The 17,013-nt window shown below is 43.3% G+C and overlaps 1 protein-coding gene across 1 annotated transcript in view; it reads left to right on the top strand.

Moving 5' to 3' along the window:
* The window catches only part of wdr27 (WD repeat domain 27), a gene marked incomplete at both ends in the record, with an annotated part of 316,569 nt that extends 303,420 nt beyond the window's left edge, over window positions 1-13,149 (top strand). The window contains one exon of the mRNA XM_084321236.1: window positions 12,868-13,149. Within this exon, the coding sequence (XP_084177362.1) occupies window positions 12,868-13,149 (282 nt within the window). The remainder of the gene's footprint in view (window positions 1-12,867) is intronic.
* Between the last annotated feature and the right edge of the window lie 3,864 nt (window positions 13,150-17,013).

The following is a 17,013-nucleotide window of genomic DNA, read 5'->3' as shown; positions in this document are numbered from 1 at the left end:
GGCAAAAACGCAGCCCCGGAGCCGGCAGACGAGGGCAAAGTGCCACGAAGTGTGCACGCATTTTACGGTTTTAAAAAGTACAGTAGAATAAAAACAACTCTGACATTTGATTCTCCGTCCTACAATACTTGTCGCTTGAATGTAAAATAAGGTGTAATTATTTGTTAATGAATTCCTAAGGTATTCTAATAAATGATAACATTTGCATAAAAAAAGGAAAAAAAGAGATGTAACTGAAGTTTTAGTTTGTCCATTTATCTAAAACTTTGTTCTTTTTCTGTTGGTGTTAATGCTAGTATTCCATTGAAGTATTGATGACAACAATAATCAGGTTTGTTGTGTGTGTGATAGTGGACATTTTATGATAATATAGTTCTGGGAAGTACTGTAGAGTCAGCTAAATGTTCTTCTAATCTCAAGCTCCGCCCTTGGAAGCGACAGTTCTGATTGGAGAATCAAGGAAAGAGGGCACGGTTTGAGATATGTCAATTGACAACAGCTCCATGAAATTATGTAGATGAAAAAATTGCAATACCTTGTGTTATAGGATCATTTCATTTCATTTAACAGGTCAAAAAGTACCTGGCGGAAAAAATTCTAATCTACGAATTCCAATCTGGCTTCAGAACATCCTACTCCAATGACACATGCCTCCTCTATTTGAACGACCACATCAAACAAGAGGTGGACGCGGGAAAATACTGCGGCATGGTCATGCTGGACCTACAAAAGGCCTTTGACACTGTCAATCACTCCATTCTGATTGACAAGCTAAAAGCAATTGGTTTTGATAGTTTATCAGTGAGCTGGATGCAATCCTACCTGGAGGGGAGAGAATAGATGGTAGAGGTAAACGGTACTCTATCCCCCCCCCCTCACAGTGAGCTGTGGTGTTCCACAAGGAAGCATACTAGGACCGCTACTGTTCCTAATTTATGCAAATGACATGTCGTCAGCCTGTGACTGCAACTTGTTCCTGTTTGCGGACGACTCAGCCCTGCTGGTCTCTGACAAGAACGAGTTGCAGGTTGAAAAAACCCTCAGCTCGGAACTAGGCAAAATCTGCATATGGCTCGCTGATAACAAACTATCATTACACATGGGCAAAACAGAGTCCATTCTCTTCCGTTCAAATAACAAACTCAGCAAGACCGACGGCTTCTCAGTTACAGTGGGTGACAATATTGTCACAAGGAAAGACGAAATGACCTACCTGGGTTCCATCCTAGAGGCAAATCTTTCCTGTGACAAAATGGCATCCAATGTAATAAAAAAAGTCAACCAACAAACTAGATTCTTGTACCGGATCTCCTCTCTGGTAAACAAGAATACCCTGAAGACTCTGGCAGAAGCACTCATTCAAGGGTACTACGACGATGCGTGCACCTCATGGTACCAAAGCACCTCAAAGGCGCTAAAAACAAGATTACAAACATCACAAAACAAACTGGTCAGACTACTACTTGACCTTACCCCCAGAACCCACCTCACCCCTGCCCACTTTGACAACCTAGGATGGCTTAGAGTAGCAACTTGCAATGGGCCTGGTCTACAAGATACACTATACGACTAAGGTACCCATGTACATGTCAAAATACTTCCCAAAGGTCAGTGAATACCACAACCACTACACCAGAGGAAGCTCAACAAATCATGTTAAACCCAGATTCGGCTCTAACAAGGGACTAAACACGTTTCGCAATTATGCCACATCAATGTGGAACGCCCTACCCAAAAGCTGTAAAGGAATGTGAATCCCTACCCACATTCAAAACCGCTCTTAAAGAGCACCTACGGGAGGCTGCTATTCGAAACTGGCCACTGTAAATGCCCAACCCCCCCACCACCTCCTAATAGACAGTCTCCTCCCCACCGCATGTATATATTCCCTCCCCGCCGTATGTATATTTTTCTCCCACCCACCCACCCCCTCCAAATGTACAGTCTCCACCCCACCATATGTATATTTCTCTCCCACCCACCCACCCCCTCCTAATGTACAGTCCCCTCCCCATCATATGTATATACTCTGTCAGGATCTAGGGGTAACAGTACTGTATATTTGAATACCGTTTATGTCACAAATGTATCAGTACTAAATACCTATATGTCCCTATGCCATAAATGTCATAAATGTCTATATGAATTGAAAATGGGGGACCCTGATGTAATTAAGACAAACGTCTTTCTCAGGTCTGCATCCCCTTAACAATTGTGTGTATTTAGCCGTACTGTATTGTACCCATTCTGCAATCTGTTAAATAAAGTTTTCATTCATTCATTCATTCATTCATTCATTCATTCATTCATTCTGTAATTGACACAACACAAGGAATCATATTCAAACTAATTTACTCTCAATAACTGTCAAACTAAATGAATGTGTTTAAAACAGGTGATTAGTGATGGAAAGTAGGGATGTCCGATATTATCGGCCTACCGATATTATCGGCCAATATTGGCATTAAAATGTGATATCGGAAATGATCTGTATCGGTTTTCAAATTTTATTTAAAATGTTTTATTTTACCTTTATTTACCCAGGCAAGCAAGTAAGAACAAATTCTGATTTTATTTATTGTCAAAAGTATGCATAATGTTGTGTTAATTCCACGACAAGAGATATGTAATGTTAATTACCTGAAAAAAAAATGTGGGGGGGGGAACCCTGCATATATCGGTATCGGTTGATATCGGTATCGGAAATTAAGAGTTGGACAATATCGGTATATCGGTATCGGTAAAAAAAGCCAATATCGAACATCCCTAGTGGAAAGTAAGTATTTTCTTCTCTACTTGTACTTTACTTGAGTGTTTTCATTTTAGGGAATTTTGTACTTTTACTCCTACATTTCAAAGGAAGTATTGTACTTTTTGTATAGAAAACATGGCAAAAACGTATGAAGATAATGTGTCATGAAGATAAACTCAGAGCAGCATAACTGGACCACACACCACTTTAACAACATTTAGAGGTCAATGGACCGAGGATGGAATGCTCCCAAGCACTGGAATACACAAACATCACATAGAATACATACTTTTACTTTAGATACTTAAGCACATTCAATATCGAATACATCTCTACTTTTCATTAAGTCGAATTTTGAATGGAGGACTTTTACTTTTTCCAGAGTACTATTTTATCACAGTATTTCTACTTTTACTTAATAAAGGAACTGTGTACTTCTACCACTGCAGGTGATCCTAACACTAACCCAAACTGTTCTGGCGCCAATGCTCCTCCCCGACTGGGAGCTGGACTTCACAAGAGTTCAAATCCTGAAAATCCCACCAACCACTTATAACAGCCATCGCTTCTCTAAACGCTGCCTGTCAGCGCTCAGTGTCTCCACTCAGCACCCGAATCCCACCATTGACGACACAGATGTGGGCTGCAGCACCATATGACAGCGTTAGTCTTCCTGGTCTGAAAGAAAACTGGCAGAGTGGCCACATTGTGTTCCTGGTACTGCTGCTTTTTGTGTAGTTCAGAATAGACCTTCAGGAAGGGATATTTCATTTGGTGGTACTGTGTGTGTCGGGCTGAAAGGCCATGCCAGAGGTACAGTATGGTGTCCATGCTGGAGGTACAGTATGGTGTCCATACTGGAGGTACAGTATGGTGTCCATGCCGGAGGTACAGTATGGTGTCCATGCCGGAGGTACAGTATGGTGTCCATGCCGGAGGTACAGTATGGTGTCCAATATGCCGGAGGTACAGTATGGTGTCCATGCCGGAGGTACAGTATGGTGTCCAATATGCCGGAGGTACAGTATGGTGTCCATGCTGGAGGTACAGTATGGTGTCCATGCTGGAGGTACAGTATGGTGTCCATGCTGGACGTACAGTATGGTGTCCATGCTGGACGTACAGTATGGTGTCCATGCCGGAGGTACAGTATGGTGTCCATGCCGGAGGTACAGTATGGTGTCCATGCCGGAGGTACAGTATGGTGTCCATGCTGGAGGTACAGTATGGTGTCCATGCTGGAGGTACAGTATGGTGTCCAATATGCTGGAGGTACAGTATGGTGTCCATGCTGGAGGTACAGTATGGTGTCCAATATGCTGGAGGTACAGTATGGTGTCCATGCCGGAGGTACAGTATGGTGTCCATGCCGGAGGTACAGTATGGTGTCCATGCTGGACGTACAGTATGGTGTCCATGCCAGGTCGCAGCTCTAGTAGACAGAAGAGGCTTCAGGTTTCCTCCTGGACCACTCTCTTTAGATCGGTCTGGATTGTCCTCAGAGGACCGTGCCTGGTGTCCTCGTCTAACCCTATCCAATAAGCTGCATTTGATCTACTCTATTTGGACTGTGCGGCGTAATTGATATTGAGGCCAATTCCCTGCGAAGGCTCATCTCTGTTCATCATCAACTCAGAGCCCTATAGGTCAGACCGAGCACAGCTGTGTATCTGTATAATGCTGCCAGATCGTCTTCTTTAAGAAGGCAGGAGCTGATAATAGACCGACATGGAATGTTGAACTTGGAGTGGGGATGTGTTTATATATGTAATTATATATATATTTTAAAGAAATTCATTATTTGACAATTATAACAAAATTATTCATACAGTATATATAAACAAGACACACAAAAATAAATACTAAAATAAATAGACAGGAAAATGACAAGGCAAGACAATCATGACAGTTACTGTATATAAGATGTACGTTATTGCCATATATTCGCTACTGATTAAACAAATAAACAAATCGAACAGAATACAAGTAATAAAACAAATTTAGTTTAGAAAACAAACAAAAAACAACTATCCTAACCAGCCACATACTCAGACGCACAGTTCATTGGGAATTTCTCCGTCAACCTTCTCCTCAGTCTCTGTCAGTATTCCTCCCTCCCTCTCCCAGATGTTCTTCTGTCAATATTCCTTCTTCCCTTCTAATTTACTGTAATCAAGACATCATTACTACAAAATAAACTGTGCACAGGGGCGTGCATACTCTCTGTGGGCGCTTAAAGCCGACTGTATGTGTTACTTGCGTCACAGCGATAGTGGACTTTCTTGTGGAACAAAACATCACCATAAATTTGTCTGGGGAGTCATTCATGTCAGCTCGTCTCTCCAATTCCTCATGATGGAATTCTTGATGTCACTCATTAAATATGACCGACTCCAGTAAAGAGTTGGGAGGTTGAGAGGTCAGCCGTCTGGCACAGCTAATGTTAGTAGTTACACCTGTGTTTACCCTGCTATGACATGTCAAAAGGGCCGCTGTGAAAAGGGCCTACTGATTACCCCAGAATCAGGAACACTTTATTTGCCCCAAATACAAGGAATGCTCAGGAAATTGGTACCAACGATGCAGCAAGATTCCACGGTTTGACAGACATACAGTACATGGTACAATAACAACTGAGGCCTTGTATAGAATGTTTGTGTAGTTGTATATCTTCCAACATGGCTGCTTGTAACCTTTGGTAACCACCTTGGAAAGAAAATGCCTTTGTAGAGTAGGTAAAACGTTGGAAAAGCACAATATTAGTATTCCACACACACACACAAAGGTATACAGTACATGTTTTCATTCTCTAGTTGACTGACTGGGCTCTTGAAAAAATGTACACTAGACAACTGGTCTTGCTCTTTTCTGTATTTCCTGGCTGTAAAATCTTTGTTTACACCGGTAATGTCTGTTAACACCGGAGTAGCCTAGTAACATAGCCCCAAAGAAACGTCCAAAAAGCTTGTTTTCCATCTACGGCACCAAACACTTCAAGAATGTACGTGGTAATACCACTGACTGAGGATAATGCGCTACTTTTATATGGACCATAAAATTCCGGATAGGCAGTTCAACTATTAACACTAATTGTCAAGTTGAAAAGTGGCTTATAGAGCAGTGTGCCATGTGGTAGTTGTAGATGGTTTCACTGGAATTCTGCTTTGGACCCAAGTGTATTTACTGTCAGTTATTGCATTAGCAAACATTGCAACAGGAAATAAACTTGGGTCCTCTTAGAATGTCATTGTTGTCACTTTGAAACCGTCCGTACTAGCAAGAAAAGTACTGATGGCCTGAGATAGTTGTGCACATTAAACAGATACCTCTCAATCAAGGGCATTGAGATAAATTGCACATGTGCTGAAACCAAAAGCCTAGTTGCTATGTGTAATGTTATGGTGTTATGGCCTTGCCTGCATGAGGTTGTTTGGCTGTACACTCCGCTCTGTCACTGGTATGGAATGATAGGAGTATACACTTTGCAAATGAAACCATTTCAACCACACCCACACACCCTAACCAATATGGTACACTGTTTGGACTTTTATAATCCTTTTATGATCCAAGTTTACTGAAGGAAGATCAAGTGATCCCAGCCCAGTTCCAAGTTCATGGAGTACTAACACAAAAGGATGAGCGGGTTGAACGGAACAGCTTGTCACGTCAGGAGGCATTACAGTCCAACACTAGAAGAATGCAGACGGCCAGGCCGAGCAATATCCCAAGGTGGTCGTTACTAGCAACATGCAACATTGAGGCGGGTAGATGACAAACAAGAATATTGCTGATATGCTGATATTGCCAGGGTCAACAGACCCAGAGGCAGAGAGTATAAAAAAGCCATGATAGGTAGAATGAGTATGACTATTAACGGACAAGGTTAGGTGATCTGATGAGGTTGTAAGTCCACCCACCAGTGTGAAGGTACAGGTCTACGGGCGAGATGTTAGTGTGAAGAGACAAGATAGCTACAGTAGTCTGTCAACGCGATATCACGCCATTGAGTGAAATATGCCCGCTGGTCCACTACAGGATAGCATGTCAGTGTCACGATAAATAGTTATAGTGCATGAAAAGGACATGCAGTTATGAAGGTGCAGTTTAGATGCGCTACCAATAGGGAGCGATAACCCCAAAACAATAAACGGAAAATAAATCCTGTAACCGGGGCTTGAACCTGCAGCCTTAACCTTTATTATTTATTTAACCAGGCAGGTCAATTAAGAACAAATTCTTATTTACAATGACAGCCTGGCGAGAGGACAAAAGGGTAACAGGGAAAAGGGGACAACAAATAAATAAATAAATACATTTACATTTTAAAAAGAACAATCCAGATAGGACTATTGGACACAAGCAATACACATACATCACAGAGGTATGGGAAATAATTAAAACACACACCAAACAAACAACCAAATAAAATCACAAGGTATGTAAGACAAGAAACAGAACAGACAATTTACAGTTGGTGACAGCTCCTTAAAAGTAGAGATGTCCGGGGAGCGTGAATACTTTACCCAAGGCAGTTGTCCTTCCGCATTTGGTTTGCGTGCCCTGATTGGCCTCTCAGCGCCCAATCGCGTTAGCCCTACTATCGCCGTGCATCAGCTTTCAGTTCCACAGCCCAATATTAACGTAACGCGCTATTCATATCAATCGACATCACATCAATATAAATAACGTACTGTTTTCATCTCTCTATATTAACGTAACACGCTATTCATATCAATCGGCATAACATCAATATAAATAACGTATTGTTTTCATTTCTATATTAACGTAACGCACTATTCATATCAATCGGCATCACATCAATATAAATAACGTTTTGTTTTCATCTGGGTAAAGTATTCACGCGGACCGAGACTTCACATCTGGATCAAACCCTTCTTCTTGTGGAAACAAATCAGACTGTGGACACCACAACAGCTGTAAGTACAATTATGTTGACATTGTTACTTGTATACTCTTATTGCTCCTTCCTAGCAGCAGCGCAGCGATCGAAAGGAGCCTTGAAGTTGTACAATCACAGCTTTATTGTAAACAATTCCAAATGTTTTACATCCGTAGTACTTTACCATCTCCGCGGTCAACTAACTGCGAGCATCTGCAGCGACGTGATTCTCTTCACAGTAATATTACATTTCTCCCGATACTTTGCTAGCTCTGTGTAGCTGTAAAGACATTGATTGTCAATTCGTTTGAAACAGATCAGACTGTGGACACCACAACAACTGTAAGTACAATTATGTTGACATTTTTTTCCTCTTATTGCCCCTTCGGGGTCATCCCTATGTTCCCCGGGTTCTATGTTCCCCGGGTTCTGTTCCCGCTCCTTCCTAGCAGCAGCATGGCGATCGAAAGGAGCCTTGAAGTTGTACAATCACAGCTTTATTGTAAACAATTCCAAATGTTTTACATCCGTAGTACTTTACCATCTCCATAATAATAATGCAGGACCTGTTGCAGAGGTCTTTATTCGGCATGCAACGACACTCAATGTTTTAGTGGTACACACAGCGGTTAGTTTAGCACACACACCGGAACACACACGCATGCATTGTCTCTTTAGGATCGCAGATGCAATTTGTCTCTGCGATTAACCCATCCCGTCGTCCTTCCCCCCCAAGGGCAGCCGGGAGCAGACAGGCTTCAACGTGAGTTGCGCCAGGGGACCAATCCAAGTGCTCCTGTCCGTCTTCGTCAAGGACGCCACAGCGTTAGCGATCTGTTGTTGTGCATGTTTTTCCATTGGGTTTATCTTATCGGGGGGGAAACCCTTGCGAGCACGGGGAGAACATGCAAACTCCACACAGAAAGGCCTGGGAGATACCCCACCTGGGTACCTGGCATCATGGAAACCTGGACCCCAAGCGGGAATCGAACCCTGGACCTTCTTGCTGTGAGGCGACAGTGTTAACCACTACACCACCGTGCCGCTCCATGGTCAACTAACTGCGAGCATCTGCAGCGACGTGATTCTCTTCACAGTAATATTACATTTCTCCCGATACTCTGCTAGCTCTGTGTAGGCTAACACGATTTGGCGCTGAGAGGCCAATCAGGGCCCGCAAACCGAACGCGGAAGGACAACTGCCTTGGGTAAAGTATTCACACGTCCGGCGAGCCCGAGTGGCGCACTGCAAACAGCACTACGGTGCAACACGGCCGACCCGGGGTTCGACTCCCAGACCCAGTGATCTTTGCCAAATGTCTTCCCCGATCTATCTCCCAATCTCCTCTCTCTCTCTACCAGACTGCCCGGTAGCAAAAATCAATAAAAACATACAAAAACATAACTTGTCCGAAAGGACAAGTAACATTTAAAAGTAGAGATGTCCGATATTATCGGCCTGCCGATATTGGCATTCAAATTTAATATCGGAAATGATTAATGTTTTTTTTACCCAGGCAAGCAAGTAAGAACAAATTCTTTTTTGTATCCACTTTTTCTCCTTATTTTTCTATTTTTCTCCCATCCCAATTTCGCTGTTTCCAATTCTCCCCTCCCCTGTCTTGAACGTTGCTCGCATATGCCCCCCACAGGTCGGTCGTAGGGAGGATAGAAGCCTTGCGTCACGTGTCCCCTCCGGTACACGAGGAGGCAGCCTGTCGCATCTTTTCACCTGCCAGCGCGGACTCTCATTGGCAAGGTGTAACGCGTGGGAGGCTCACACTACCCCCGCCATCTCCTGTCTCTGCTGTGCAGGCGTCCCCCAACCGACCTGTAGGAGTCGCTGTCCACAACGTCCAGATTACCACCCATCGACTTCCACCCGCTGACTCTGCCAATTGAGCCAGTATGACGGCCGGCTAAGAACAAATTCTTATATACAAAAGCAGCCTGACCAAAAAGCAAAAGCCTTTTATTGTCAAAAGTATGCATAATGTTGTGTTAATTCCACGACAAGAGATATGTAATGTTAGTTACCTGAAATTATTTCGTTTTTGGGGGGGGGGGGGGGGGGGGAAACCCCACAAATATTGGTATCGGTTGATATCGGTAATGGAAATTAAGAGTTGGACAATATCGGTATATCGGATATCGGTAAAAAAGCCAATATCGAACATCCCTACTTAAAAGTAGTCAGGGGCATCAATTTGTAAAAAGTCTTTTGCATCTTGTTCCAACTGCTGGGGAGAGAAAAATAACGTGTATTATGTGACTGTTAACTGTTAATTATTATTATTATTATTATTATTATTATTATTATTATTATTATTATTATTATTATTATTATTATTATTATTATTATTATTATTATTATTATACTGTATACAGAACTGAGCCATTAGTTGTTGTGATGTTTATTATGTTTACTGTATACAGAACTGAGCCATTAGTTGTTGTGATGTTTATTATGTTTACTGTATACAGAACTGAGCCATTAGTTGTTGTGATGTTTATTATGTTTACTGTATACAGAACTGAGCCATTAGTTGTTGTGATGTTTACTGTATACAGAACTGAGCCAGTAGTTGTTGTGATGTTTATTATGTGACTGTATACAGAACTGAGCCAGTAGTTGTTGTGATGTTTATGTGACTGTATACAGAACTGAGACACTAGTTGTTGTGATGTTTACTGTATACAGAACTGAGCCAGTAGTGGTTGTGATGTTTACTGTATACAGAACTGAGCCAGTAGTGGTTGTGATGTTTACTGTATACAGAACTGAGCCAGTAGTGGTTGTGATGTTTACTGTATACAGAACTGAGCCAGTAGTTGTTGTGATGTTTACTGTATACAGAACTGAGACAGTAGTTGTTGTGATGTTTACTGTATACAGAACTGAGCCAGTAGTTGTTGTGATGTTTACTGTATACAGAACTGAGCCAGTAGTTGTTGTGATGTTTACTGTATACAGAACTGAGACAGTAGTTGTTGTGATGTTTACTGTATACAGAACTGAGACAGTAGTTGTTGTGATGTTTACTGTATACAGAACTGAGACAGTAGTTGTTGTGATGTTTACTGTATACAGAACTGAGACAGTAGTTGTTGTGATGTTTATGTGACTGTATACAGAACTGAGCCAGTAGTGGTTGTGATGTTTCCAGTAGGGACTAACCCAAACCCTAACCCTAACCCAAACCCAAACCACAAACCATTTGTGTTCAAAAAGCATCAGGAGAACGTCCAAGTGGACATCTGCATACAAATAAATCTTTGAATTTTAACAGTTCTTTTTTAAAAAGGGTTTGATTAACGTTTAGGGTTAAGGATAGTTTATGGTAATAGTGTGGTTATGGTTTGGGGGAGGCTGGCGTAAATATGCGTCAAGGTGGTGTCTATGCAAATTGGTGCCCAGGGGTCATGGGTCTGAGCTCGCAAAAGGGCAAATACCGGCGCCTGCGCCTTCCAGCTGGTATTGCACTCCATTGGAAATGGTGTAGTTTCTTTTATGCGACAATCCGAGCCATGCGGGCAGGGTTTAGGTGCTCAGGCGAGGTAGGCCTTTGCAACGATGGCATAGAACAGTAACCCCGCCCGCCCGTTCATGTGTAACGCTCGGTAATGTGGGATGGACCTCCACGAGCAGTATTTGGAATGGCGATCAGATAATTGGATTATTTCTTTTGCATTACAATAGATACCAGGTAAGAACACTATATATAAAATCTTGCGTTGATCTGATATTTCTTTCTACCCCGATCGAAGCTGTCTCTGTGTGTGTGTGTGTGTGTGTGTGTGTGTGTGTGTGTGTGTGTGTGTGTGTGTGTGTGTGTGTGTGGCTGTGTGCCGTTGGGTGGCAGGAGGGGGGGGGAGCCCCGCGGTCCAGGGCTCTTTTCATTCTTGCATGAGGAAGGATAATAATGATGATCTAGCGTTGATTTCAGGAAGATTCGATAATCAGGCGAAAAATTACAACGTGTTTATGTTTAGTGTATTCCACTAAAGGGCTATTATCGCGTCTTTTCCTGGAATTACTCAGAAGCACCCAAACTATATTCATATTCAAAACGGTATAAAACGGAAATGTACACATGAAAAAACAATCTGTTTCGTGGATGTTGACTGGAAGCAACTCACTGACAGTCGACGGGGGTATTAGACCCATAGATATAATATAAGATATATTTTAAGCACTCGCAAGTGAACAAAGCGGCCCATTGACTTACAGCGCTGGCGTAATAGCGCCCTCTGGTGCCCCGACCCGTGTGGCGCAGAATGAGTGGGTGTCTGTGGGACCGACGTGACGCAGGGGGCATGACGGGGGGCAGGGGGCATGAGAATGGGTTGAGTGTGTAGTTAATATTCTGACCTCGGGGGGCAGGGGGCATGAGAATGGGTTGAGTGTGTAGTTAATATTCTGACCTCGGGGGGCAGGGGGCATGAGAAGGGGTTGAGTGTGTAGTTAATATTCTGACCTCGGGGGGCAGGGGGCATGAGAATGGGTTGAGTGTGTAGTTAATATTCTGACCTCGGGGGGCAGGGGGCATGAGAAGGGGTTGAGTGTGTAGTTAATATTCTGCCCTCGGGGGGCAGGGGGCATGAGAATGGGTTGAGTGTGTAGTTAATATTCTGCCCTCGGGGGGCAGGGGGCATGAGAATGGGTTGAGTGTGTAGTTAATATTCTGACCTCGGGGGGCAGGGGGCATGAGGATGGGTTGAGTGTGTAGTTAATATTCTGACCTCGGGGGGCAGGGGGCATGAGGATGGGTTGAGTGTGTAGTTAATATTCTGACCTCGGGGGGCAGGGGGCATGAGAATGGGTTGAGTGTGTAGTTAATATTCTGACCTCGGGGGGCAGGGGGCATGAGAATGGGTTGAGTGTGTAGTTAATATTCTGACCTCGGGGGGCAGGGGGCATGAGAAGGGGTTGAGTGTGTAGTTAATATTCTGACCTCGGGGGGCAGGGGGCATGAGAATGGGTTGAGTGTGTAGTTAATATTCTGACCTCGGGGGGCAGGGGGCATGAGGATGGGTTGAGTGTGTAGTTAATATTCTGACCTCGGGGGGCAGGGGTGACCTCAAGATGCCCACAAGTCATTTTATGCAATTCCAAGTCTTTGGTCATGAGTCTGAGTCAGATCTCAAGTCTATTTTTTTGGAATAATGGGTTTTTGTTCCACTGTGCACCACCGGTGTGTCTCTCCCCCTCCAGACCCCCGCTCCACTGTGCTCCACCGCTGTGTCTCTCCCCCTCCAGACCCCCGCTCCACTGTGCTCCACCGCTGTGTCTCTCCCCCTCCAGACCCCCGCTCCACTGTGCTCCACCGTTGTGTCTCTCCCCCTCCAGACCCCCGCTCCACCGTTGTGTCTCTCCCCCTCCAGACCCCCGCTCCACTGTGCACCACCGTTGTGTCTCTCCCCCTCCAGACCCCCGCTCCCCTCCTCCTGTCTAGGAACCTCCAAAGGAAGGAATCTGGAGGGGGGTTCGGAATAATTGCTCACTCGCGTTGCATGAATACACAATACACACCGCTGGTGTCAAGTTCACCGTTCTCCAAAGAGTTGTAAAGATTTCTGGACTGTCACCAAGGTAGAAGTGGGGAATCTTTATGAATTATGTTCTATGAATCATGATGAGAAATAATTAGGCAAGCAAACCAAAGAGTATGTGGTTTACAGAAACGTGCCACATTGAACGGCTTACACGCTATTTTTACACAATGGAAAATGAACACACGGTACCATTATTAGGGTTCAAACTGGCAGAAAAGTTGAATACCTTGAGCCTAATGGCAAGAGGAACACAGGTATGGCACGGTGATGAACAGTTGCCCCAAATATGTTGCCCTGTAAGTCAGCCTACATGTGTTCTTGTGCGCCGTGGAAATAAATCAAACGCTGCATGTGAACATATTTTCCCTATAAAATATCCTGCATGTCAAGCTGCAGGTCCTTAAAGATTTTTGATGTTATTATTCATATTTTTTATAATAAATTATATAATAATAATAATAAATTATAAATATTTTTCCAGAGAGTCTGTACCTCAGTCTTGACTAAATCCATATTTGATGTTGCTTAGTAGAGCTGCCTGTACAGTGTTAGGGAGCTGTATGAACTGTATTAAAAATCCCTCTTTGGTATGAGTGGCGTGGGAGTTCTTATTCGACAGATTCTGTGCAAAGTGTTCAACCAACTTTAGTAGAAGGAGTAGTAACAGTGTTTTGATTTGTGCCTGTACTGATTTATTTAACATTATTTACTTGGATTTAACATTATAAAAACATAAACACTGTTTTATGGAGTGACAACAACAAAACAGTATTATTGATTAATCTGTGTTTTGTCTCCCACTGTACTCTTAATTGGCTATGTCAACCAATGATGACTCCCTTGTAAGGATAATGGATTGTAGTAAGTTATAAATGTCAACGTAGTAGAGGCAATTCTCAGGTTGAGTGTCGAGACGGTTGCATACACACAGAGAGAGAGAGAGAGAGAGAGAGAGAGAGAGAGAGAGAGAGAGAGAGAGAGAGAGAGAGAGAGAGAGACATACATACATTGTAGGGACATTCCAAACACTGACATTCAAACTCTTTACCAACACAATGGGGACCGGCCACGTATATATACGGCTTTCGATTCCACCCGTTGTGGACCAGAGGCACGTATATAGCCGTGGCAAGTTGTTATTGTTTTATTCCATATTAATAACGCTATTAACGTCCCCGATCGACTTGCAGGACCTACCCGCATATTTGATTTTCAAAACATGCAATACCGGCCAGATCCGCTTAGGGACGCCATCGCTCCACTGCAGTATCATTGAGGGCGATTGAAAAAAAATGTTTTACTGTCTGTGGGCGTTTCATATGAGCCAGGATCCCAGCCGAACATCCTCCATCTTTGATCATGTTACCGAACGCAGATTTCAGCCTGGAATAATGGGATTTATGATCAGCCAATGGACATATCGATCTACCAGATTCCGATGACTAATGACGAAATGCTGCCGGCGATCACATGGGCTGATGGTAGGATACTATTCCCCCAAATTACAGCTGGATTGGACATTGTTTTAAAACGCAACGTGATCGATCAGTGAAAATGGCTACTTGAACACACACTGTATTGCTAATCAATAATAGTAATCGGCGTCCCCCGCCGCCCCCATTTCATCCATAGATGCTCTGTAATAGTCCGGATGCTACGCAGTTTGTTTTATTTCATTCGTATATATACAGCAGAAATGGCGTTTGATATAACGTGACTGGCATTTAGCCTCATATCTAGCTCCCTAGAAAAAAGACGAGGCGAAAACTGCGATACACCTTATATTCACGGCGCTATAAAATGACAACCAACCGATGGATTTTTATTTTCTTTAAGCCATTATGAAGGCACGGTTTATGCACTCAAGTGACAATGAGAATGGACAGATAGCAATACTATAAAGTATATATATAGCTGTTAGAAAGTACATCGGTTTGTTGACAAACCCTGGTCGTCCAGAACCATATTACACTGCAAACCGTGGTCGCCAAAGTGTTAACCCAAACCCTAGAATAGCTTGGACCAGCCAATGTCACCACAACAACAACAACAACAACAACAACAACACATCTTAAATACAGTACCCATAGTCCATACTACAAACACATCTTAAATACAGTAGCCATAGTCCATATTACAAACACATCTTAAATACAGTATCCATAGTATACTACAAACACATCTTAAATACAGTATCCATAGTTCATACTACAAACACATCTTAAATATAGTACCCATAGTCCATACTACAAATACATCTTTCATATCCACAGTCCATACTACAAACACATCTTAAATACCCACAGTACATACTAGAAACATATCTTACATACCTATAGTCCATACTACAAACATATTAAATACCCACAGTCCATACTAGAAACACATCTTAAATACCCACAGGCCATACTACAAACATATTAAATACCCACAGTCCATACATGTTGCAAATTGCCAGCAATCAAATTGTAGGAAACAATTAACATTTAACTCATTCAGCGCCAGGGGTCGCTGTTTACCTTCTGGGTAGAACGCTATCGCTGTAAGTCAATGGGGAGACTGCGAAACTTGCGAGTGCTTAAAATATATGAAATATTATAGCTATGAATCTAATAACACTGTCGATTGTCAGTGAGTTGCTTCTGGTCAACATGCAAAAAAATATCAGATCAACGCAAGATTGGATATATAGTGTTCTTACCTTGTCTCTGACAAAATAATAATCCAATTATCTGATCGCCATTCCAAGTACTGGTCGCGTTAGTCCGTGCGCGTGTAGCTTTATGCCAAGCAAGCAGTGCAAAAATTTACCGTAGTGGCATGCAGTAATGCGCCTTTCATTTTCCGCCGCCCAGCGCCCAGGTCGCGCGGAAATAGGCTGTCTATTGCCATTCTCTTTGACAAACTCTAACCTTAACCAGCTCCTTAACAACGCCTAAACTTAACCGTTCTAACCTTAACCAACTCCGAAACAATGCCTAACCTTAACCTTAACCTTAACCATGCCTAACCTTAACCATAGAAATTATATTGCCATTCTCTTTGACAAACTCTAACCTTAACCAGCTCCTTAACAGCGCCTAAACTTAACCGTTCTAACCTTAACCAACTCCGAAACAATGCCTAACCTTAACCTTAACCTTAACCATGCCTAACCTTAACCGGCGAAAGAATACACGTTAAAAAAAAATCACGTTAAAAAATATTTTCGATGGGATTCGAACTCGCCAGCAAACAAGCCATAGGATCCACAGCCATGTGTCCTTGCCAATTGAGCTATTGCTAGATACTGAATAAGGGGCGGTGACTTATATATATTGAGCTCCGCTCGTGTCGGATCTCATGCGCATGCGCGGGCACCTCGCGCGAGCACGCCGGCGCACGCACGCACCTGAGCGAGCACGCCGCCGCCGCCGGTGCACGCACGGTAGCATTTGTCTGAAAAGAAGGGCGCTTTACCGCACTAGCGTGCGGTGACGAATGCGGAAGCATTTTTGCACTGCTTGCTTGGCATTAACGTACAGGCAGTCCGTGCCACGATCTCCAGCATTACATATGAAGGATGGGGGGGGGGGGAGGGGGCAGCCTCGTAGATGTATCGTTGTAAACGCTCGTCCTGCCGGAGTATTTAAACCCTGCCCGCACGGCTCAGCTCGGCCCAGAAAACAAACGACATCATTTCAAATGGAGTGCAATAGTGGCCGAAGGCGTTAGAGGGCGGTATTGACCGTCTGCCAGCTCAGACACATTCAGAACAGTATGCACAGCCTGCCCCGATGAATTATGAATGGCAATAGTGAATAAA

Source organism: Notolepis coatsorum (assembly GCF_963971535.1).
Source record: "Notolepis coatsorum genome assembly, chromosome: 9".
NCBI lineage: Eukaryota > Metazoa > Chordata > Actinopteri > Aulopiformes > Paralepididae > Notolepis > Notolepis coatsorum.
Note: the sequence above shows the minus strand (reverse complement) of the source record. Positions and strands in the feature narration are given on the sequence as shown.